Here is a 21,273-nt window from a genome sequence, read left to right as displayed (position 1 = left end):
TGGCATCAAGTCCCCCTTCTCCTTTTCACCCTCTGAAGGACACATGGATTTGGCTTGTGTGCTTTAGACTGTAAATTCCCTGAGGAACAGAGATAGGTCTTTATTTTCCGGAAAGGCCTAGCACTTAGTCCAGATCTGTGCAAAGAGTAGTCATTAAATAAGGAAAAAAACGAACAAACAGGAGCTGAAGTTAATTTTAGTTTGTAGCCCTGAATGCAAAATGGAGATGCATGCAATGTTTTTAAACATGAAAAAGTCATGGGAAACGTTCTAGGAGGTGTCTGTGATTTATCAGTTTCTGTGGGAAATGACTCTATAGGAACCGCCTGAACTTTGTTTTTGTTTTTTTTTTTTTCGTCTTTTTGCTATTTCTTTGGGCTGCTCCCGCGGCATATGGAGGTTCCCAGGCTAGGGGTTGAATCGGAGCTGTAGCCACCGGCCTACGCCAGAGCCACAGCAATGCGGGATCCGAGCCACGTCTGTGACCTTCACCACAACTCACAGCAACGCCAGATCGTTAACCCACTGAGCAAGGGCAGGGACTGAACCCGCAACCTCATAGTTCCTAGTCGGATTCGTTAACCACTGCGTCACAACGGGAACTCCCCCGCCTGAACTTTGTAATCGAACTTGCCAAAACATATACGGATAAGTGAGCACATCCCTCAAACTAAACACTGCGGAAGGCCTTCTAAGATTTTCCTTTTGCTCAGAGTATTTTAAAGCAACTGTTTTAAGAGGTTGCACATATGTCACACAGGAAAATCAACACAATTATTTCATAGCCAGACTTCCATTCTATAACCCCAAATTAACATGTAATCATAACTCCCTAAGTTGGTGATCTGCTGTGGCTCAAAATGACTACTGATTACTTTCCATCATCAAATAAAACATTACAGTACAAGGATTTCCCAGTCCGATAATGCATAGAAAAATACGACACTTAAGTGACATGTAGTTGAAGATGATTTCAAAATAAATTTCCAAAGATTACTAAGCAACAGCAACACTGTCTCGTAAAGACAGTCTCACAAAATGCTTATTTGGAACAGAGCCAGACCCACCTAGGGACTTCGAGACAGATATTTCATGGCATTGTTTTGTGTACATACATATATATGAGGCTCTACATTAACCCTATTAAATATATATGCTTCTAATGTATGCACAAAGTAAACAGAGAACGTGGCTATACTGGGCAAACCAGGCTCCCAGCCTTCCCGTGCACCACAGTACCTGCCAGGCTCCTGGCTACATTTAAGGCCATCCTTTAACCATCTCTTTTCCAATGACTTTTTCTTGAGTTCCTCCACTTGAGTTGCCCATTCTCATAAACACAACTTAAACCTTATCATCCGTCCAGATCGCGCCACCTCAAAATGACTAATGCAAGCATCCCACTCCCTGTTCACAGCGCCTAACTTCTCTCACGTGCCCGCTCCCCCCACTCATCTCACACCTTCTCCCCCAGGACCGGTGTCTCCAGGGCCTCCCAGGGGGTTGCTCCTCCATAGCCTCCCTTACCTTTCAAATCCTCGCACCATCTTCCCTGCCACGTGCCAGGGCCAAGCCACCACCATTTCTTAACCTGACTGTTGTGATACACTGCCAGTGGGTCTTCCGGCTTCTGCCCGGCCCTCTGGGCAGCCTACCCTCAGCCCGCAGTTAGAGTTGTCCTTGGGGTAGATAAGGCCTATCACGGTGCTCTTTGGATCGATCCTGTCTCATCAGACGCAGAAGAAAAAGTCCAAGTTCTCGCAATGGCCTGGAGAAGGGTACACAGTCTGGCCCCTTTTGCTATGGGATGCCTTTCACTGTCCCCCTTGTGTTCTGTCATCCAGCCACACCAGTCTCCTCAACTCTGCTAAGCACACAGACATGTATCCTTTCATCTCAGGCCTCCGTACAGCTGGCGGTGGCTCCTCACCGTCTGCTCCTTCACCTCCTTCAAGTCTCGGGTCAAATGTCCTTTGCCAAGGAAACATTTTGCCCGTCCTGTTTAAGTGAGCAAAGAACACTCCCCTGTCTCACCAGCATCAGTTCTCTCCTCCCCTGCTTCCTCTCCACAGAACCTCCCCCCATCGGACAAACTATATATTGCCTTAATTGGTTCCTGTATCTTCATTAGAATACGAGCTTCAAAAGGGCAGACTTTCATCTATGGCTCACTGATACAGACCCCCCTGTTCCTAGAATAATGCTTTGTCCACAGTAGACACCTGAGGATTATTTACTGACCGCAGCGTAGATGTCAGGTCCATTATTTCAACCATATTTTTGCCCTGAAATCTTATATGGATAAATATATAGGTGATTAAGTTAATTCTTGACTGCATATGAGGGAAAAGCTCCACGAAAGTGTGGACTTATTTCCTCTTAAAAGAGAAACTCTAAAACTATTCTGAAGCTGGAGAAATTAAACTATGGCTATTAGAAGCCTACTTGAAAGACGGGATCCTCTTAACCCAGTTATTCATAAATACAGCTTGGATCTCCAGTTTGGCAAAACAAAGGCACTCCCACTTTGACTCCTCATTGAAACAGACAGTAAAAATAATGAAAAAGAGGAAAGAAAGCTTCGCCTTGACTAAGAAACAGCCGTGACTGCAGACAACCAATTATGAACCCTACTAGTCAAATTCAACAAAACATGGGCTAAATGGCCAACAGTCAACACAGGTGTTCTGAGACCTCCTGCAGACTACACATTTCCCCTAATGTCACAGACCTGAGAGGTCTATATCTAAAATTCACTTGATGGAATTAACTAGATCTGGTGGACCTAGCCAAACACTGCAAATTCTGGAGAAATCTACAGAGCCCAAGGTTCACTTCCAGAGAATGGCAGGGGAAACGGAGCTGAAAGAGGAAGCACGCAGGAAAACCTTCTTCCTTAACTTTGCTTTGACCTCCTGGTAAGGGAAGCCTGGCCAGAAGTGAGGCTGATGAACGTGCTGCAGAAGCCACCAGCAGTTTTGCAGCTTTGTCCAGGGTCAGATGAACAGAAATAGGTACAAGGCTTCTGCCCTGATGGCCTGTTACAAAAATGCTTCACCAAGTCATGTCAACTTCCTGCTTGTGCCAAAGAGATAAAGTGAAAAATCTAAAGTCTAGCTTATATACACAATGGACTATTACTCAGCCATTAAAATGAATGAAATACCAGAATTTTTAGCAACCTGGATGGACCTAGAAATTATCATGCTAAGTGCAGTCAGTCATACAATGAGACACCAACATCAAATGCTTTCACTGACATGTAGAATCTGAAAAAAGAACAGACGGAACTTCTTTGCAGAACAGATGCTGACTCACAGACACTGAAAAACTTATGGTCTCTGGAGGAGACAGTTTGGAGGGTGGGGGATGTGCTTGGGTTATGGGATGGAAATCCTGTGGAACTGGATTGTGATGAACATTATGCAACTACAGATGTGATAAATTCATTAAGTAATAAAAAAAATAAAGTCTAGCTTAAACCAAATCCATCCTGTTCTTAAAATCTTTCAATGTTCTTTCATTCCTATAAGTTTTAACTACTATATACTCCATACCAACTTACCTCTAGTATCTAGCTCTCTCCTGCTACTGCCTATGGTCCAGTCAGAAATATGTGGTTCCCGGTACAAGAACATTCCATGATCTAAAGGATACTTTTCTACCTAGAAGGTCTTCCGTTCCCCACCCCTCTTCCTCTTCCCACCACCTTACTGAAATCCCAGGCATTTTTCACAGAGCCACTCTATTCCACATTCTTCTATAAAATTTCCATTTAAAAGACTTTCATGGTTTATTAAATAACTCATTTTTAAAAATCAGATCTGGAGAGATACCTTAAACACTAAAATCACACACTTCTGTCTGCTGAGGATGCAATCAGATGCTTGCTATCCGAAGACAAAAGGATGCTTAATTTGACCATACCGAGAAAACTAGAATAGTGAATAGTAAGGAAAGTCTAGAAGCAGGAACTGTTTTGTCATGAGTAAACATCTGATTGGCAACTTCATTTTTCTGCTTTTGTCTGTTTGCCTTCTATTATCAGGTCTGATTTCCTTGAAGGTAAAGGAAAGGAAAGTGATATCATACAGGTGATGCGACCATTATAATGTTTTTCCTTGTTGTTTAGGGCTGAAGGTGTGGCATGTGGAAGTTCCCAGGCCAGGTAGGGGTCAAACTGGAGCTGTAGCTGCTGGCTTATGCCACAGCCACAGCAACGCCAGACCCTTAACCCACTGAGGAGGACCAGGTATTGATCCCGCATCCTCATGGTTCCTAGTCGGGTTCATTTCCACTGAGCTTCAAGGAACGCCTTAATAATTTAAAGAAAAAATTTATTGAAAACTTGCCATTATCTCATTTAGTCATAACAAACAACAGCAAAATTAGTTAGATGTTTTTCCTGTTTGACAGATGAGGGAATCAAGGTTAAAGAAGAGATTGAGTAGCTTGCCCAGAGTCACACATCTTATATTAAGTCAATCTGATTCCAGAATGGGAATTTGTTTTGTTTTGTTTTTGGCAGCACTTGCAGTATGCAGAAGTTCCTAGGCTAGGGATTGAACCCACATCACAGCAGCAACCTTAGCCACAGCAGTGACAACACCAGATCCTTAACCCACTGAGCCATCAGGCAATTCCTAGAATTTTTAACTCTGTGCTCTAAGCTTATAATATATCTACTGCAGTATCTTAGACAAGGTTGTTTCCAAGTAAGCCAATGGCTTTATCAGTTACTCTTCACCCTCTATTATCATCCCAGCCCCCAAATGCAATAGTGTACATTTCTCCAGACCCAACTGGCTTTGAAAATGTTTTCACAAGCATTACTGGTTTAAACTTCGTAACAAATCTATAGCGTTTTCCCCATTTTATAGAGCAGGAAAGAGGAGCAGAGGCATAAATTATCCAGTCACATTGCTGAGCAGACAGGTTACAGGTGTAAGCCTTCTATCAGTGCTTGTTTCAGAACAACGGAAGACGTCAGAACTATCTAGGACCTTTTCTTAGACACGACAGTCATGAAATATTCAGTGAAGTGTCATGTTTTCTAGTTTCATTCAATTACTTTGAAGACAGTTGTCACTATTTCTCTCATCCTACGTAGAAATTATGATCCCAGACCCCCCCCCCCTTTTTTTTCCAGTTAAATAATGACTCCAGTCGTTGATGAAGGAATTTTCCAGGTTGGGCACTGCGTTCACCGGCTGGACAGACAGGAGCCCTGACATGGTCTGGTTCCTACAATTTCATCTGCCAGTGACCGCTGGCACATCACATGTGTGGGCAGGAGTGGTGGGAAAGAAGTGTGACTAGGTAAGGTAGGTTTCAATCGTGAGAAGTCTTGTTTGCCAGGCTAAGATTTCCATGCAGGAGATAGACATAGGTGAAGAGGAACCACGGAAGAGTTTTGACCTGGGAGGGAGTATGTGCACGTCTGTATGACAGGAAGTGACGTCGGCAGCAGAAGAGGAAAGACGGCATCAAGAGGCCACGCAGAGTCGGTTGGGAAGCAGAAAGAGGCTATTGTAGCGGTCTCCTGAGGATCAGTCAGGTCCCAAATCTGGCTGATTACTAGAACTGCCAAGGAAGACTGAAAACACAGGTTTTGGAGCCCTGCCATGAGTTGTCTTGTCTTTTCCCTTTTTTTTTTTTAAAGGGCTGCACCTGTGGCACATGGAAGTTCCCAGGCTAGGGATCGAACTGGAGCTATAGCTGCTGGCCTACACCACAGCCACAGCAATGAGGGATCTGAGCCGAGTCTGTGACCTACAGCTCACAGCAATGCCAAGAGATCCTTAACCCACTGAGTGAGGCCAGGGATCGAACCTTTGTCCTCATGGATGCTAATCATGTTCGTTTCTACTGCGCACCAGAGGGAACTCCCCACACCAGGAGTTTTCTGACTCAGTCTGGGTGAATCTGGTGAATCAGATCACGAGCCAGGTGTTGAATTCTCCTGCCTGGATAAGAGACCATGAGGACAGGAGAGATTTATGAGATTCATAAGCAGTAGAATTAACAGGTTTTCATGATGGATGGATGTCAACCTGGAGCAACTGTGTGGAGGGATGGGATTAAGCCCCAGAATCCAAATGGAGCATTCGGACCGCAAGGGAAGATGATGCGACAATCCGTGGGCCATGGAGGCACAGCTGAGCTCTAGGTAGTCAGACACAGCTCTCAGTCGGGGGAGAGCTCTGGATTGAGACCTAAGAATAAGGCTAGGAAATAACATTTAATTCTGACAGAGGAGGAAGAGTCCCCAAGGAAGATGGAAGAGAGGCCAGAGAAACAGGCAGAAGATAAGCACCATCTGATATTCACTCAAGCATTTGATGGGGAACGAATGGTTTGGGGACAGAGTATAAGGGCCTAACTTCCAAGTCAAGTCTTGCTTGTTATGTTTTCAACAAACCAGGTAGTGGTTGAGGGAGGGACAAAACGCTAACAGCAAAGGGTTTGTGTACTTAAACAGGACGACGTTATGATCTTGTTTTTCTTTTCTTTTAGGGCCACACTTGTGGCCTATGGAAGTTCCCAGGCTAGGGGTCAAAGCAGAGCTGCAGCTGCCAGCCTACCCCACAGCGACAGCCACGCAGGATCCAAGCTGCACCTGTGACCTATGGCCCGGCTCGCACAAACGCTGGACTCTTAAGCCCCTGAGTGAGGCCAGGGATCGAACCCACATCCTCACGGACACCACATCAGGTTCTTCACCTATGAGCCACACCCGGAACTCCCTGATGTCTGGCAACACCATTGCGTCCTTGGTGGAAAGGAGACGAAGAGAGGGTGAGACCAGTCTGAAACTGTGCGGCTGTGATAAGAGCCTCATTGCAGGCAACGGGGGTGTGGACAGCAGACACCTGTTTCAAGAGAGATGTCTGAGCGTGAATGTGGGTCCCAAGGGCACAGTAAAGAAAGCTCTAAGGGCCGACTGGACCGAGGCGTCTAGCTTGGCAGGCCGGTGGCTGGCAAACTAAGGTTGGAGAGGGCAGAACACAGACAAAGATATGGAGATGACAGAGCGTGCAAGAAATGTGAGGTACCACGTGGTGTTTTTATGGGTGGTGAGAAATACAGCTCTGCTGCTCTTCTTTTTTTTGGTCTTTTTTTGTCTTTTGTTGTTGTTGCTATTTCTTGGGCCGCTTCCACGGCATATGGAGGTTCCCAGGCTAGGGGTCGAATCGGAACTGTAGCCACCAGCCTACGCCAGAGCCACAGCAACTCAGGATCCAAGCCGCGTCTGCAACCTACACCACAGCTCACGGCAACGCCGGATCCTTAACCCACTGAGCAAGGGCAGGGACCGAACCCGCAACCTCATGGTTCCTAGTCAGATTCGTTAACCACTGCGCCATGACGGGAACTCCTCTACTGCTCTTCTGATAGGTTGGGGCTAGAGTTGTGATTTACAAGGCAGCAGCAGCATGGTAACGAACGTAAAAGACAGTCATCCAGGCAAATGTATATTTAATGAGATTAAATGACAGCCAGCAGTGACTGTCAGGCGGCTGTGAATGCAGTACTCAGACCGTATCTTGCAGGGCAGGTACTGCCTGACCTATCAACACCGAGGGCAGCAAGACATACCTTCTGTATTCGAGACGTGAATGTAAACTCACAGTGAACCAATCTGTGGGGTTTCCGGTTTGTTTTTTATTTTGGGCAACACATCGCACTGACACCTGGCACTGAGCTAGACGGTAACGAAAAGCCACGCACGATTTTCCACTGAACTGCAATCACTTTTGGTCTCCCTCGGCTTTGAACTTAAGTACAGGACTTTCGAATTACGCTGAGTCCATGAGAGAGGGTGCTTTTGTTGCAGGGAACAGAGCACCGCACTAAACGCGGTGTCTCCTGGGACGGCATTTATTTCCCCCACTACCTGAGAGTCCAGAGGCGTGTACTCTCAGGGGTGGCTCAGCAGATGAGCAATGAGGAGGAACTGAGGCTTTTTCCTCCTGGAGCTGCCCACCTCGGTGTGTCAGTGGTACATTCATCCGGGGCAAAAGGCAGGGGCAGCATTTGGCCTTCCCATGAGAACATCCGAAAACAGACAAGGGCATATTGACCCAGAGGCCTACTCTCCTCCTCTTCTGTGATTCAAATTAAAACAGACTTTACGAGCGGTAAAACGCACCAATCCTAGGAGTACACTGCAGAGAGTTTTGACACACGCGTACGCCCATATAACCCACTTCCCTACTGAGAACGTGCCCATCCCCTCAGAGGGCTCCTCTGGGTACCTTCCAGGTCAATCATCGCCGCTGCCACCCACTCCAACCCCACCCGCAGGCAACCACAGCTCTGATCTCGTGAATCATTCTTTTTGTTATCAGGGATAAAAATATTTCCCCAGAAGCCCTCTGTCCCCAGCGCACTTTCCCTTACATTTTCCTTGGCCCGACGTGTGTCGCACCCAACCTTTCAATCAATCACTGACGAAAGCGCAGAGTGTCATAGACCAGGTGTGATTCACTGTTTGCTGGGGCGGCGGGAGGGGCCCGTCTGACCTCCGCTCGTCGCTGCAGGTCCGAAGAAAACAGGTGTTGTTTTTAAAGGAAGACTATGGAAAGGGCTGGACACACACACACACACACACGCACGCACGCACGCACGCACACGCCACACTCCACTGGGTTGCCCTACATATGGAGCCATCCGATATCTGACCTGTTCTTCTAATCTGATTACACTCCCAAAAGTGCTAGGTACGTGCTCACGGTCAGTCCATGATGAAAATACGCAGAAGGACCCAAACAAACGGCGAGACCTCCCCTGAAGGAAAGAGCAATCTACGTTCCCACACTCTGGCCAAGCTGCTTCATCCGGGTCCACACACAATCAAATTGGACCCCCAAAGCCCAGGTTGTCCTTCGCCCACAAGGGCAGCACGAGAATGGCATCCAATGCTTTGTCTTCTACTCTGGGGTACACAGGGGTGTGTACCCCAGTTAGTTGAGTGCTTTTTCCCTTTAAAAGCCCTTCTCTCTAAGGACTTTTCATGAGTCTCAGCTTCCTCTCAGCTCTGATATTTCATGTCTCTGTCACTCTCGGGTATTTATCACTTGTTTTGTGCCCACGTTCTCTTTTTGTATACACCTTTCTATTTTCTTTTTCTTTCTTTCTTTCTTTTTTTTTTTTTTAACCTTCCTTCCCCCTGCCCCACTCAGAAACTGGTTTATAATCAGCATCAGTGATTTTTTTTCTCTTTTCTTTTTAGGGCTGCACCCTTGGCACATGGAGGTTCCCACACTCGGAGTGGAATCGTAGCTGCAGCTGCCAGCTTATGCCACAGCCACAGCAACGCAGGATCCGAGCCGCATCTGCGACCTACACCACAGCTCATGGTGACACCGGATCCTTAACCCACTGATGGAGGCTAGGGATCGAACCGACGTCCTCCTGGATACTAGTCAGGTTCTTTAGCTGCTGAGCCACAACAGGAACTCCCTGATCCAATGATTAACCTCTGTGCTTCTTTGGTTTCCAGACATCTGGCTTGGGGAGCCCATTGGTATCACCACCTTCTGAGAAGTGATATTGCAAATATTCCACGGAACTGACCTGTTCTTAGAACTAAGAAACTGGTCCCATGAAATGGAGGCTCTCTCTCTCTCTCCCTTCCCAAACTACCACCTCACTTCTCTCTCTCTCTCTCTCTCTCTCTCTCACACACACACACACACATGCACAGTCACCAGCTCTGTTTTTAGTATGTGAAAGTTCTAGGGAACTGTTGGGGTCCAGCGCAGACCACCCCAAAATGTGCCTCCAGGTCCTGCTAATTATTTGGAATTAAAGTGACTTATGGTCTGGCCACTGCAAAAGGGACTCTCTGGCCCTCCTTTCCATCTCCCTGGAAGCAGGAGATAAAAGTCTCCCGCAGAGGAAGCCAGCCAGTGGAGATGTCCACGCAGGGACAGAATCCTCCAACAGTTCTGTGGGCTTTCCTGGGTCAGGATCGGGCGGAAATGGCCAAGGCGTGCTCCCAGCACATCCATCCCACCTCCCGCCAGGATGTCGGTTTCTGGAGACTTCCTTCTCAAAGCTGCCTCGTGAGGATGAGACCTTGTTTTGTGCAGCTGCTCTCCCATTTTTCCTATTTTTTTCAGTGTGTTAATGATACCACCGTGAGCCTCCCAATCCCCTTTCAATCCAGCTTCCTTTTGGCTTATATCTCATGTTTCTCTGAACTTAGGGTTTTTTTTTTTTTTTAAACTGCATTCTAAACAACATCCAGGTTTCCAGCTCTCACCCTGGCTCGTGCGTTCTTTATTGTTAACGGATCCTAAAATGGCACTGGCACATCGCAGGCAACGAATTCCCATAACATCCATGCCATCCCTAACGGGGATAATTAAGGCCAGGAATCCATGTTCCTTGTTGCACGATTTGCCATCTCAGAGGTCAGACTGTCAGCATGGTCAGTAAAAGCGCATTAAACATTCTGCTTTAGCAGGATGACGCTTCACAGAGTAGATACGGGGTTTCCAACCACAATATTTATCTGCCTCTAGGCCAGCTCTGAAGCTTGCCTTAGGAAAACAGCAGGCATATCCATCCACTAAGATATCTGCCGTTTGGCTCCCCCGGGATTATCAGTTTATGTGTCTTGTACTCATGCTTAAACCTAGTAGCGCAAGGATTTCCACGCAGGGCGCTCTTCCAAAGATCTCAACAGGTGTTACTTTATCTGCCCAGCATGCAAGCTCCTATGGGTGTATTCCAGTGATTATCTGAATGTCAGCAAGTGTGTCTTGCCTGGGAGATCCTATTTATCTATTTTCATTCTATTTGAGCTTTACCGCATTATTTCATCAGTCCTAGTTAAAAGGTATGGGTGTTAAAAAGTATTTATCAGAGACCGAGCTGAAACAAAGTCAATCACTTTTTAATAGTTTTAAAAAGAGATTCTTTGCAAAGCCCTACAGGAATCAGAGAAGCACATTTAAGCTAGATTTTTTTGTTCTATTTAGAAAATTATATTAATTGCGGGGGGGGGCAAAACTGATACTTTTTTTCCCCCCTTTAATATTGTCTTGTGAATCACAGATATTTTCTCTGCTACTGTGCTTCTGCCGCCTCAGGCTGTGGTTGATCTTCTCCAAAGCTGCTTGTCTTCTCTGAGCCCTATTCTTCCCTTCCCTCAAATTTCAGTTGAAAGTTCCCTTTAGTAAGGTTGGAAAGATTCCCGTTAAACGCATTCCTCTCATATGTATTCGATCCCTCAGAGGGAGTCTGGTGTAGAGTCACACATAAACTCTAGTTTAAGAAAAGCTCATTTTGGTCTGCTGCTGCTGTTTTCGTTAGGAGCTACATGATACCTGCTACCTTTCATTGCTTCTTCTAAGTCATGCCTCACCTGGAAGAAGAAATGAAAACACCCCCTCGCTGCCCAGACTAAGTGCCTCTGGTTGTACCACTCACCGCCATATGAATCAGCAAGAGCAGAGTGTGGTCTGTATTGGGGTCAGTCTCAGGAACCCCCCACCACCACCTCCCCGAGAGACCCTCCCATATTAGTTCCATGAAGATTTACCTCGATATGAATGAGAAAGAAATAAGATGCCTTCCCTCTTGTCCCACATCTGAAGGATTTGGTCTGGATGTTTAGACTCTATCTCTCAACTGTAAATCTTTAGAGACCTACATGCCAACCGAACGTGTAAAAGATATGTCATAAATGATAAAAATGTATAAAAAGATTTCACAGGATTGGCTAGGATTCCTGTATAGGTTTTAAAACTACTCTCCTTTACTGGTGATAGTTACGCAGGACCGCAGAGCTTGGCCTTACAATCTGAGGCCGAACTTCAAAGTGTGCCAGACACAAGAGAGACGGAAAGTCAGAGTAACACTCTGTCTTCAGGAATCTGCAGTCTATGCAGTCAGCGAACACCTCTGGACAGAGGACAAGATAGATCCCTGCTGATGCCAGGCTTCCCTAAAAAGGTGGTGAGCTTAACTGACCACGGCGCTGGGAGCACATAAATGCTTTTGTGAGGATTTTGTAGCAGTGAGGAAACATCTATCCACAACTCTCCAATCTTAGGAGAAGAGATCTCCATTTAAAAAACCCCTGATATGGAGGATCATTTCATAAAAAGAATTCCATAAACAGAGGAATAATAATCTGAAGTTACAGCCATAAGGTTTTTCTTTCTTTCTTTTTTTTTTTTAACTTTTTAGGGCTTTTCCTGCAGCATATGAAGAATCCCAGGCTAGGGGTCTAATCCGAGCTACAGCGGCCAGTCTACACCACAGCCACAGCCACAGCAATGCAGGATCCACCCTGCATCTGAGACCTACACCACAGCTCACAGCAATGCCAAATCCTGAGCGAGGCCACTCAGGATTGAACCTGCAACCTCATGGTTCCTAGTCAGACTCATTTCTGCTGCGCCACGACGAGAAATCCCCATAAGGTATTTTTGTGACAGAGAATGATTTAAGTAAAATAGCTTCCATTGATGATACAGTGATAGTGAAAATTAAATACCAAAGTTACTCACTTTTACTATGATAAGCCTCGCCAGGTTTTCACACCTCTGGGCATCATTTTCCGTATACTCTACTTCAAACAGGGTATTGTAATTTTCAAGTATTTTAGCCATTATCTTGTTGCAGAGGTCTTGCTCTTTCATGCCTTCAAGCCCAGGTGGCACACTAGAAAGAAGGGGAAAAAAATACAGCACTATTTACAATAGCCAAAACATGGAAACAACCTAAATGTCCATTGACAGAGGAGTGGATCAAGAAGCTGTGGTACATATACACAATGGAATATTACTCAGCCATTAAAAAGAACGAAATACCAGCATTTTTAGCAACCTGGATGGAATATTACTCAGCCATTAAAAGGAATGAAATACCCGCATTGTAGCAACATGGATGGACCTAGAAATTATCATGCTAAGTGCAGTCAGCCATACAATGAGACACCAACATCAAATGCTTTCACTGACATGTAGAATCTGAAAAAAGGACAGACTGACCTTCTTTGCAGAACAGATGCTGACTCACAGACACTGAAAAACTTATGGTCTCTGGAGGAGACAGTTTGGCGGGTGGGGGGATGTGCTTGGGCTGTGGGATGGAACCCTGTGAAATTGGATTGTTATGATATTATACAACTACAGATGGGATAAATTCATTCAAGTAATTAAGAAAAAAGAAAAAAATTGAGAGGAATTACTTTGTAAAAACAAAATTGTAGCATAGCTGACTCAGGCTTATACTTGGACATTTCCTGAATGACTGATCAGGCTTCTTATAAGGACACGTGGTATTTTCAATAAGCTCTATAGTGACACATAGGATGTTGCTGGGACAACTGGAAAGTTCCCAAGATCGGAATTTATAGCTTGTGCTGCATAATAAAAGTACACATTGTTCAGGAAGCAGGTATAGGTTAACGTGGGAGCAATAATCTTTGTATATATTAAAAATTGCTACACATAAGGTAATGCTTATTTAAAAAAAGGAAAAGCAAGAAAGAAGAAGCGTTATGACAAAAAGAAAGAGTGTTTTAGCATGACAGCCACACAAATAATAGCAACACTACTTGAAGGATTTCTGATGGTGCACAAAAGGTACAAAACTTAAAAGATATATGCTTCTGGGAAAAAATATGGATAATTTTTGAAGCTGCATGATGTGTACATGGAAGATTTATTATACCATTCTCTCTTTTTTGGTAATGCTTAACATTTTCCATAATTACAAAAAAAGGTATACAAGTTTTCAGAATGCAGAAGACACCATAAATAAAATAGAAAGATAAGCTCAAATAGGAAGAAGAGAAATCTCTTCAGTAACATGGACGGCTGACATTGGATTAGTAATTAGACTGAAGAATTCTTACGAATCAATAAGAAAGTGAATAATAATTTTTAAAAAAGAGACAACAGAAAAACTCACAGAAGAAAATACTTGGGTAGTCAAGAATCTTATAAAAAGATACTTAACCTCATTGAGTAACCAGCGAAACGCATTAAAAAAGCAACACTGAAGTATCATATATCGTCTGTATCTGTTTCCTGTGTATTAGTTTCCTATGGCTGCTGCAACGAAACTGACCGATTGGGTGGCTTGCAACAAAATTTATTCTCTCCCAGTTCCGGGGGTCAGAAGAGTTCCATCACCATCAGTGGACAGAAATTAAAGCACGAGCAGGAGCATACACTCCACAGAGGCTCAAGTGGGGAGAATCTGGCAGCATTTCTGGGTTGTGGCTGCCTCCCTTCAGTCAAGGTCAACATCTTCAAATTTCCCTCTACTCCACCTTCACATGGTATTCTCTTCTGGACACATGTCCCGTCTCCTTTTGCCTCCTTCTTATAAGAATACACGTGATTGTATTTAATGCCCACTCAGATAATCCAGGACAATCCCTTTATTTAAAGATTTCTATCATAATTACAACTGCAAAGGCCTCCTTTTTCCCCAAATAAGATAACATTTATAGTTTCCAAGGCTTGCAGCCTGCTGTCTCTGGAAGATACAGCTCAGTCTACTATACCATCTTTGGAGCATCCACTCTAAGGTGATTCCCAGTGAGTGATACTCCTTTACTCCTCTACAGTGTAGACAGAACCGATGACCTGCCTCTGATCAAGGTCATAGGATGTCACTCTCCTGATGATGTCACACTGTATAAGACTCAATCTTAGCAGACGGCAGAGGGGATTCTGCTCCTGGTCTTGGAGAACTAAACTGCCATGTTCGGAAAGGGCCTGTGAGAGCGCCCCTCAAGCACCCAAACAGTACAACAGTGGCCTGATGTGGACCTGAGGCCCCTAGCTCACAGTCAGTAAGAAGCCGCGGTCTTCACGCAGCTGCAAAGAAATGAGTCCACCAACAACTGTAATGAGCTTGAAGACAGATTCTTTCCCTCCCTAGGAAGGAGGTATCCCCCAGCTGATACCCTGATGTCAGTTGTGTGAGACCCAAGCAGAGGACCCAGCCAAGTTGTGCCTGGACACCTGAGCTATGGAAAGCACGAGACAGCAAACTGTTGTTGTTTTAAGGCACTACATTTGTGGTGACTTGTTACACAAGTGCACACTAACAGAGTTCGGTATCGGAAGTCGGTTGCTGCTATAACAAATACCTTAAATAGAAGAGTCGCCTTGGCACTGGATAGCGAGAGGAGACTGGCAGAATTTGGGTAATATGACTGAGAAAGCTTAAAATGCTTTCAACAGATTATCAGTGGAACTCTGGATGGTAAGGACACTACCACAAGCGTTAGCCAGACAGTCACAAGGAAGAGGTGAGGTCAAGTCAGAGGACGTCCTATCTTACACAAGCAAAACATCAGGCAATGGGAAAAGTTGTAACATGTGCTGGGCAAACGTAGGTTGAGAACCAAAAGATGAATTTTAGAACCCCTTTGAGTTCTGTTTACTGATGATTGGAGGAAAGATCAACTATGGCCTCCTAGGTCTTCCTGTGAAAACAAAGAAGAGGTAGGTCTGGGTAAATAATGATTTTTTAAATGGAACAAAGAAGGCAGGAACAAATGACTGTTATCGGGTAGGGGAAGTCACCACAGCAAAGATAAAACATCAGTCATAAAGACGCCCAATTCTGCTTCAAAGGCAAAAATCAGCCTGAAGCTGTTTTGCAGGATCCAAACCCCCTCAAGCACCCGACCAACACATTAACTGGAGCCTGAGGCAGGACCACACGGACCACTGCTGTCCCTCAAGACTTTACTCAACCAGGTACCTGAATTGTCCATCTAGAGTGACCTCTGCCTTATGCTAATGCTAAAATCTCCACCCCAAGGGTGGGAACTGCTGGTATTTTTTTTTTGGGGGGGGGGCTGCACCTGCAACATCTGGATGTTCCCAGGCTAGCGGTCAAATCAGAGCTATAGCTGCCGGCCTACACCACAGTCACAGCAACGCCAGATCCAAGCCACATCTGCGACCTACACCACAGCTCACGGCAACACTGATCTTCGACCTACCCAGTTAGGCCAGGGATGGAACCCACATCCTCATGGACCCTCGTGCGGTTTGTTAACTGCTAAGCCACAAAGGGAACTCCCTGCTGGTATTTTTGAACATGAAATGTATGTTGTACTGTGCAAACCCATCTCGGACTCCACTTCTAAATGGATGATTGTATCTGTCCTTTTATGAATATGCATGTACCCATAGCTTAAAACTTCCTGCTCTCAGAGTTCCTAGCGTGGCTCAGCAGTAATGAACATGACAAGTATTCATGAGGATGTGGGTTCGATCCCTGACCCTGCTCAGTGGGTTAAGGATCCGGAATTGCTACAAGCTATAATATAGGCAGAGATGCAGCTTGGAGTCGGTGTCACCATGGCTGTGGTGTAGGCCAGCGGCTACAGCTCTTACTGGACCCCTAGTTTGGAAACTTCCATATGCCACAGGTGTGGCCCTAAAAAGAAAAAAAAAAAAATCCTTCCCTGATTTTGATGTTCTAGGAGAGAGAGTGCTTTGAGAGCATTCTCCCTATCGTCTTACTGGTCACAAATAATGAATGTTTCCGCTTTAATCAAAACACTTGGTATGTTCACTGGCTAAGCACCTCAAGTGATGGACCCACTGCATCCAGTAACAGAAGGAAATTTAAAAATGAAATGTTGGCATTCCTATTGTGGCTAAGCAGTAACAAACCCAACTATTATCCATGAGAATTCAGGCTTGACCCCTGGCCATGCTCAGTGGGTTAAGGATCCGGCATTGCCACAAGCTGTGGTGAAGTTCGCAGATGTGGTTTGGATCTGGCATTGCTGTGGCTGTGGCGTAGCCAGTTGGATGCCTAGCCTGGGAACTTCCATATGCTGCAGGTGTGGCCCTAAAAAGGAAAAAAAAAAAAAAAAAAAAGAAAGAAAGAAAAAGATTTTAAAAAATGTTTTTGGAAACAGAAAGAAGGGAGATCCTTGCTTTACTGGCAGAAAGCTTAGTGAAACTGTCTCTTGCAGTTATGTCAGCAATAGTATTTGTAAGCAACAAGGTTGCATATATAATCCAAAAAACTTCCAAGCAATGTTTTGAAAGCATGACTTGGTTTCTCCTTGCCAGTTATAGTAAAATGCAAGAGGAGGGGGGAGTGAGGGAGGAGGAGACAGAAATTGAGATTAAAACTGTTAAGTAAAGAGGAAATAGGACTTGATTTTAAAATTGACTCTACAGATGGCAAAAGACACTGAAAGTAAGAGATTCTCTGCCAGGCAAGCAGGATCAGTAGAAAAGGTAGAGAGGGTGACAATAAAACCTTGTGCTAAAACCTCAGAAAGACCAAAAGCTCCGATTATTCAGTTGGACCAGGAAGGGTGTGTCTCACAGATCCTTTCAGTCAAACCAAAGGGCCTTTAGGAGTTTCAAGAGATTGCACCTCAGCCATCTCAGCAGGAGCCTGCAATAGAGAAGGGATTATCTGGGAAAGACCTGTGGATGTGCCTTTTTTCTAATGGAGTGAATCCCAGTGAAATTCACAAAAGACATTAAGATTTTGAGAAATGTATTTCAGCAGAAACACTGCCAACTTGGAATGAAAGGGACAGAAAGGGTACAAAACGAAAGGAGGCCATCAGATTTCCAAAATTATATTGGCAGGAAGCAGGCTGATAAAATTACTCAGCTGCAAACATGTGCTGCCTTTCATCAAAAAATGAAGGATGACTCAGGGCAGAACCAAGAACCAAGAAGGTAAAGCTGAAAACCATGGAGAAGTATCCCCAGGCTTTGAAATCTAGTCAACAGATTCCCAACATTTGCTAGGCTGGATATCAGAAAAGCCATTAGCCAGCGACTTTTTTTTTTTTAATCTTTAATTTCCTTCTGTTTGAACCAAAACATCTATAGCTATCATCCTATGTTTGTTCTGTCATATTATGTCAGGTGTGTTGGGCAAATAACTTTCCTCTTCCATTTTATCCTTCCATTTTCTGTTGTGACAAAGCAGAAATTTCTGCACATTTTGGCTTATCTTGAGACTACATTAGATTCTAGATATTCTATATAATACATCTACTCTCAATCCTTTGTATTACAATATATTTCTGTAGTCATTTGTAAGGGTAAAGCTTCAGTTAAGTGAGAGCATCCATACCTTTCTTTAAGACCTTTTGCATCAAAGCTGCATCAGTCTGTGGAAATAGCTGTGGCAATTACAACCTGCTGTCATATGGTTACTTTGATTCATAGAAGCTTATCAATTTTAAATTTACCATTTTTTAAAAATAATCAAGGCAAAAACAAATGAGAAAAAAATATAAGGAGAGGATTCTGGGAAAATAGTGGAGTAGGAAGGACCAGAAATCAGTCTCCCTACCAAGACAACAATTATACCAGCAAAAATTGTCTGATGAAATTGTTTGGAACTTGAGTGTATTGAAGAGTTACAATATCCAGGGTAGGCAGTAAAGTGTGGTAAATTTTGTTCAATGTTAGCTCTTAGCACAGTAATCACTCATCCCCCACTCCAGCCATGTGGCAAGAAGCTATTCTCAAGTTCTTTGAGTAGCTTCAACACAGATTGTGAGAACCAGGATAAGCAAGCAAACAAACAAACAAACAAACTCAACACCCCCCACCCCTGTCTTCCAAATACTGGGGATGTATGCTCTGAATGTTGACTACTGCTGCTGAGGTGCAAAAAGGTGGGCAGCCATTGCTGCTGCACATCCTTCCCTGGCTGAAAGCCCCTCCCTTTTGGCTGATGTGACTTCTAGAAGGGCTAGAAGTCACATCAGCCCTGGCACCCCTTTTTCTGCTACTCTGACTTTTTTTTCTTTTCTTCTTATGGGAGGTAGGCATGAGAGACTAGAATATTCAGAAACAACTGCATATATAGGGAAAATTAGAAAGTGTGCATGCACACAGAAAGGCTAGAAAAAAAAAAGACCTGAGAAGACCTTGAATTTACACTTAGGGTTGATCTTAGTAAAAGATGGTCTACAACAATCAAAAACAAAACAAAAAACAGTTAACCAAAAACATTAAAAATAGCATACCCCAGGGAAGAAAGAGAATCTGACTTTCAGAGTTACCACATTATTAGATTTGAATGACCTCTGTTCAACAAAAATTACAAGGCATACAAAGAGACAGGAAAGTACGGTTCATTCAAGAAAAAAATAAATAGAAACTTTCCTGGAAAAAGACCTGATGGAAGAGATACTAGATAAAGACTTTAAAACAACTGTTTTTGAAGATGCTCAAAAAACTAAAGGAAGAAGCCAAAAAAGTCGAGAAAATAATGTGTGAACAAAATGGAAATACCAAAAAAGAGAAAAAACAAAACAAAAGAAATTCTGGAGATGAAAAGTATAATTGCAATGAGAAATTCACTGGAAGGATTCAAAAGCAGATTTCATCACACAGAAGAAAGAATCAGTGATGATGAATCTAGAACAATGGAAATCATTGAGTCTGAAGGACAGGAAGACAAAAGTTCAAAAAAAAAAAAAAAAAAGGAAACAGAGCCTAACGGACCTGTGGGATACCAGCAAGTGAACCAACATACATACTATAGGAGTCCCAGAAGGAGAAAAGAAAGAAAAAAGGGTAGAGAAAATATTTGAAGAAATAATGGCTGAAATCTTCAAGATGAAAGATATGAATACGAATATCCAGGAAGCTCAAAGGATTCAATGACCCACACTGAGATACATTATATTAAACTTTCAAAAGCCAAAGAGAAAGAGAAAATCTTGAAAGCAGCAAGAGAGAAGTGACTCATCACATACTAGGGAGCCTCAACTAGATCATCAACAGATATCTCATCAGAAACTCTAGAGGCCAGAGACCGATAAATTCAGAATGCTAAAAGAAGGGTTCCCATTGTGGCTCAGTGGTTAACAAATCCGACTAGGAACCATGAGGTTGTGGGTTCGATTCCTGGTCTTGCTCAGTGGGTTAAGGATCTGGCGTTGCTGTGAGCTGTGGTGTAGGTTGCAGACGTGGCTCGGATCCCGTGTTGTTGTGGCTCTGGGGTAGGCCGGTGGCTACAGCTCTGATTCGACCCCTAGCCTGGTAACCTCCATATGCTGTGGGTGCGGCCCTAGAAAAGGCAAAATACAAAAAAAAAAAAAAAAAGAATGCTAAAAGAAAGAAAGAAACCATCAAGCAATAATCCTGTATGTGGCAAAAATGTCCTTCAAAAGTAAGGGAGAAATTAAGATATTCTCAGATAAACAAAAGCTGAGGGAATTAGTTACCAACAGACCTGCCCTGTGAGAAATGCTTGAGGGAGTCCTCCACGCTGAAATGAAAGGCCATGAGGCAGGAAATTGAAGCTGTGCAAGATATAAATATTTCAATAAAGATAAATACCCCAGCAATTATAAAACCGTGTGTTATTGTAACAATGGTCTGCAACTGTACTTTATTTTCTAAGGAATTTAAGAGACTGATACATTTAAAGTTCAAAAAAGTTATTAGTTTAAAAGCTAAACATAGTGTAACTTGGCTTATAATGCCAAATCGAAAAGACTAATCATTTAAAACAACTATTAGGTACCCCAGTGTCAAAACCAGACAAGAACACTACAAGAAGGAAAATTACAGGCCAATAGCCTTGACGAATATAAACACCAAAATCTCCAACAAAATATCAGCAAGCCAAATTAAACAATACATTAAAAGGATCCTACACTATGATCGAGTGGGATTCATTCCAGAGATGCAAAGATGGGTCAATACCTGCAAATCCATGTGATATACCACATTAACAAAATCAAAGACAAGAACCATATGATCATATCAATAGATGCAGAAAAAAGCACTTGACAAAATTCAACGCCCATTTTTGACAAAAACTCACAGCAAAGTGGGTACAGAGGGAAAGTACCACAACACAATAAAGGCAATAAGCCCACAGTTAACATTATACTCAACGGTGAAAAGCGGAAAGATTTTCCTCTAAGATTGGGAATAAGACAAGGATGCCCACTCTCACCACTTCTATTCAACATGGTACTGGAAGTCTTAGCCAGAGCGATCAGGCAAGAAAGAAAGACAAGACATTCAAATTGGGAAGGAAGAAGTAAAACTGTCAATCTTTGCAGAGGACGTATTCTATACAGAAAGCCCTGAAGATTCCACCAAAAATGGAACTATAAAGAAGCAACATTTTTGTATGTTATTGAAGTAAAGTTGGTATTTATTCAGATTAGAGTATTAAAACTTTAGGGCAGAAGATGTAATAATCTCCACGGGAAATACAAAGAAAAGAGCCATAGAATGTACAGAAAAGGAAATGGGAAAGGAATGT

The 21,273-nt window shown here is 43.7% G+C and overlaps 1 protein-coding gene across 1 annotated transcript in view; it reads right to left on the bottom strand.

The window, feature by feature from the left end:
- Nucleotides 1–21,273, bottom strand: part of FAM13A (family with sequence similarity 13 member A) — a 307,599-nt gene that overhangs the window by 197,600 nt on the left and 88,726 nt on the right. The window contains 1 exon segment of the mRNA NM_001441946.2: nt 12,528–12,681. Within this exon segment, the coding sequence (NP_001428875.1) occupies nt 12,528–12,681 (154 nt within the window).

This window comes from Sus scrofa, chromosome 8 (assembly GCF_054392235.1).
Source record: "Sus scrofa isolate SSC_HxYL_T2T_F1_AM1 chromosome 8, Sscrofa_HxYL_maternal_Yorkshire_Landrace_v2.0, whole genome shotgun sequence".
NCBI lineage: Eukaryota > Metazoa > Chordata > Mammalia > Artiodactyla > Suidae > Sus > Sus scrofa.
The sequence above is the reverse complement of the archived record's forward strand: the minus strand, read 5'-3'. Positions and strand labels throughout refer to the sequence as shown.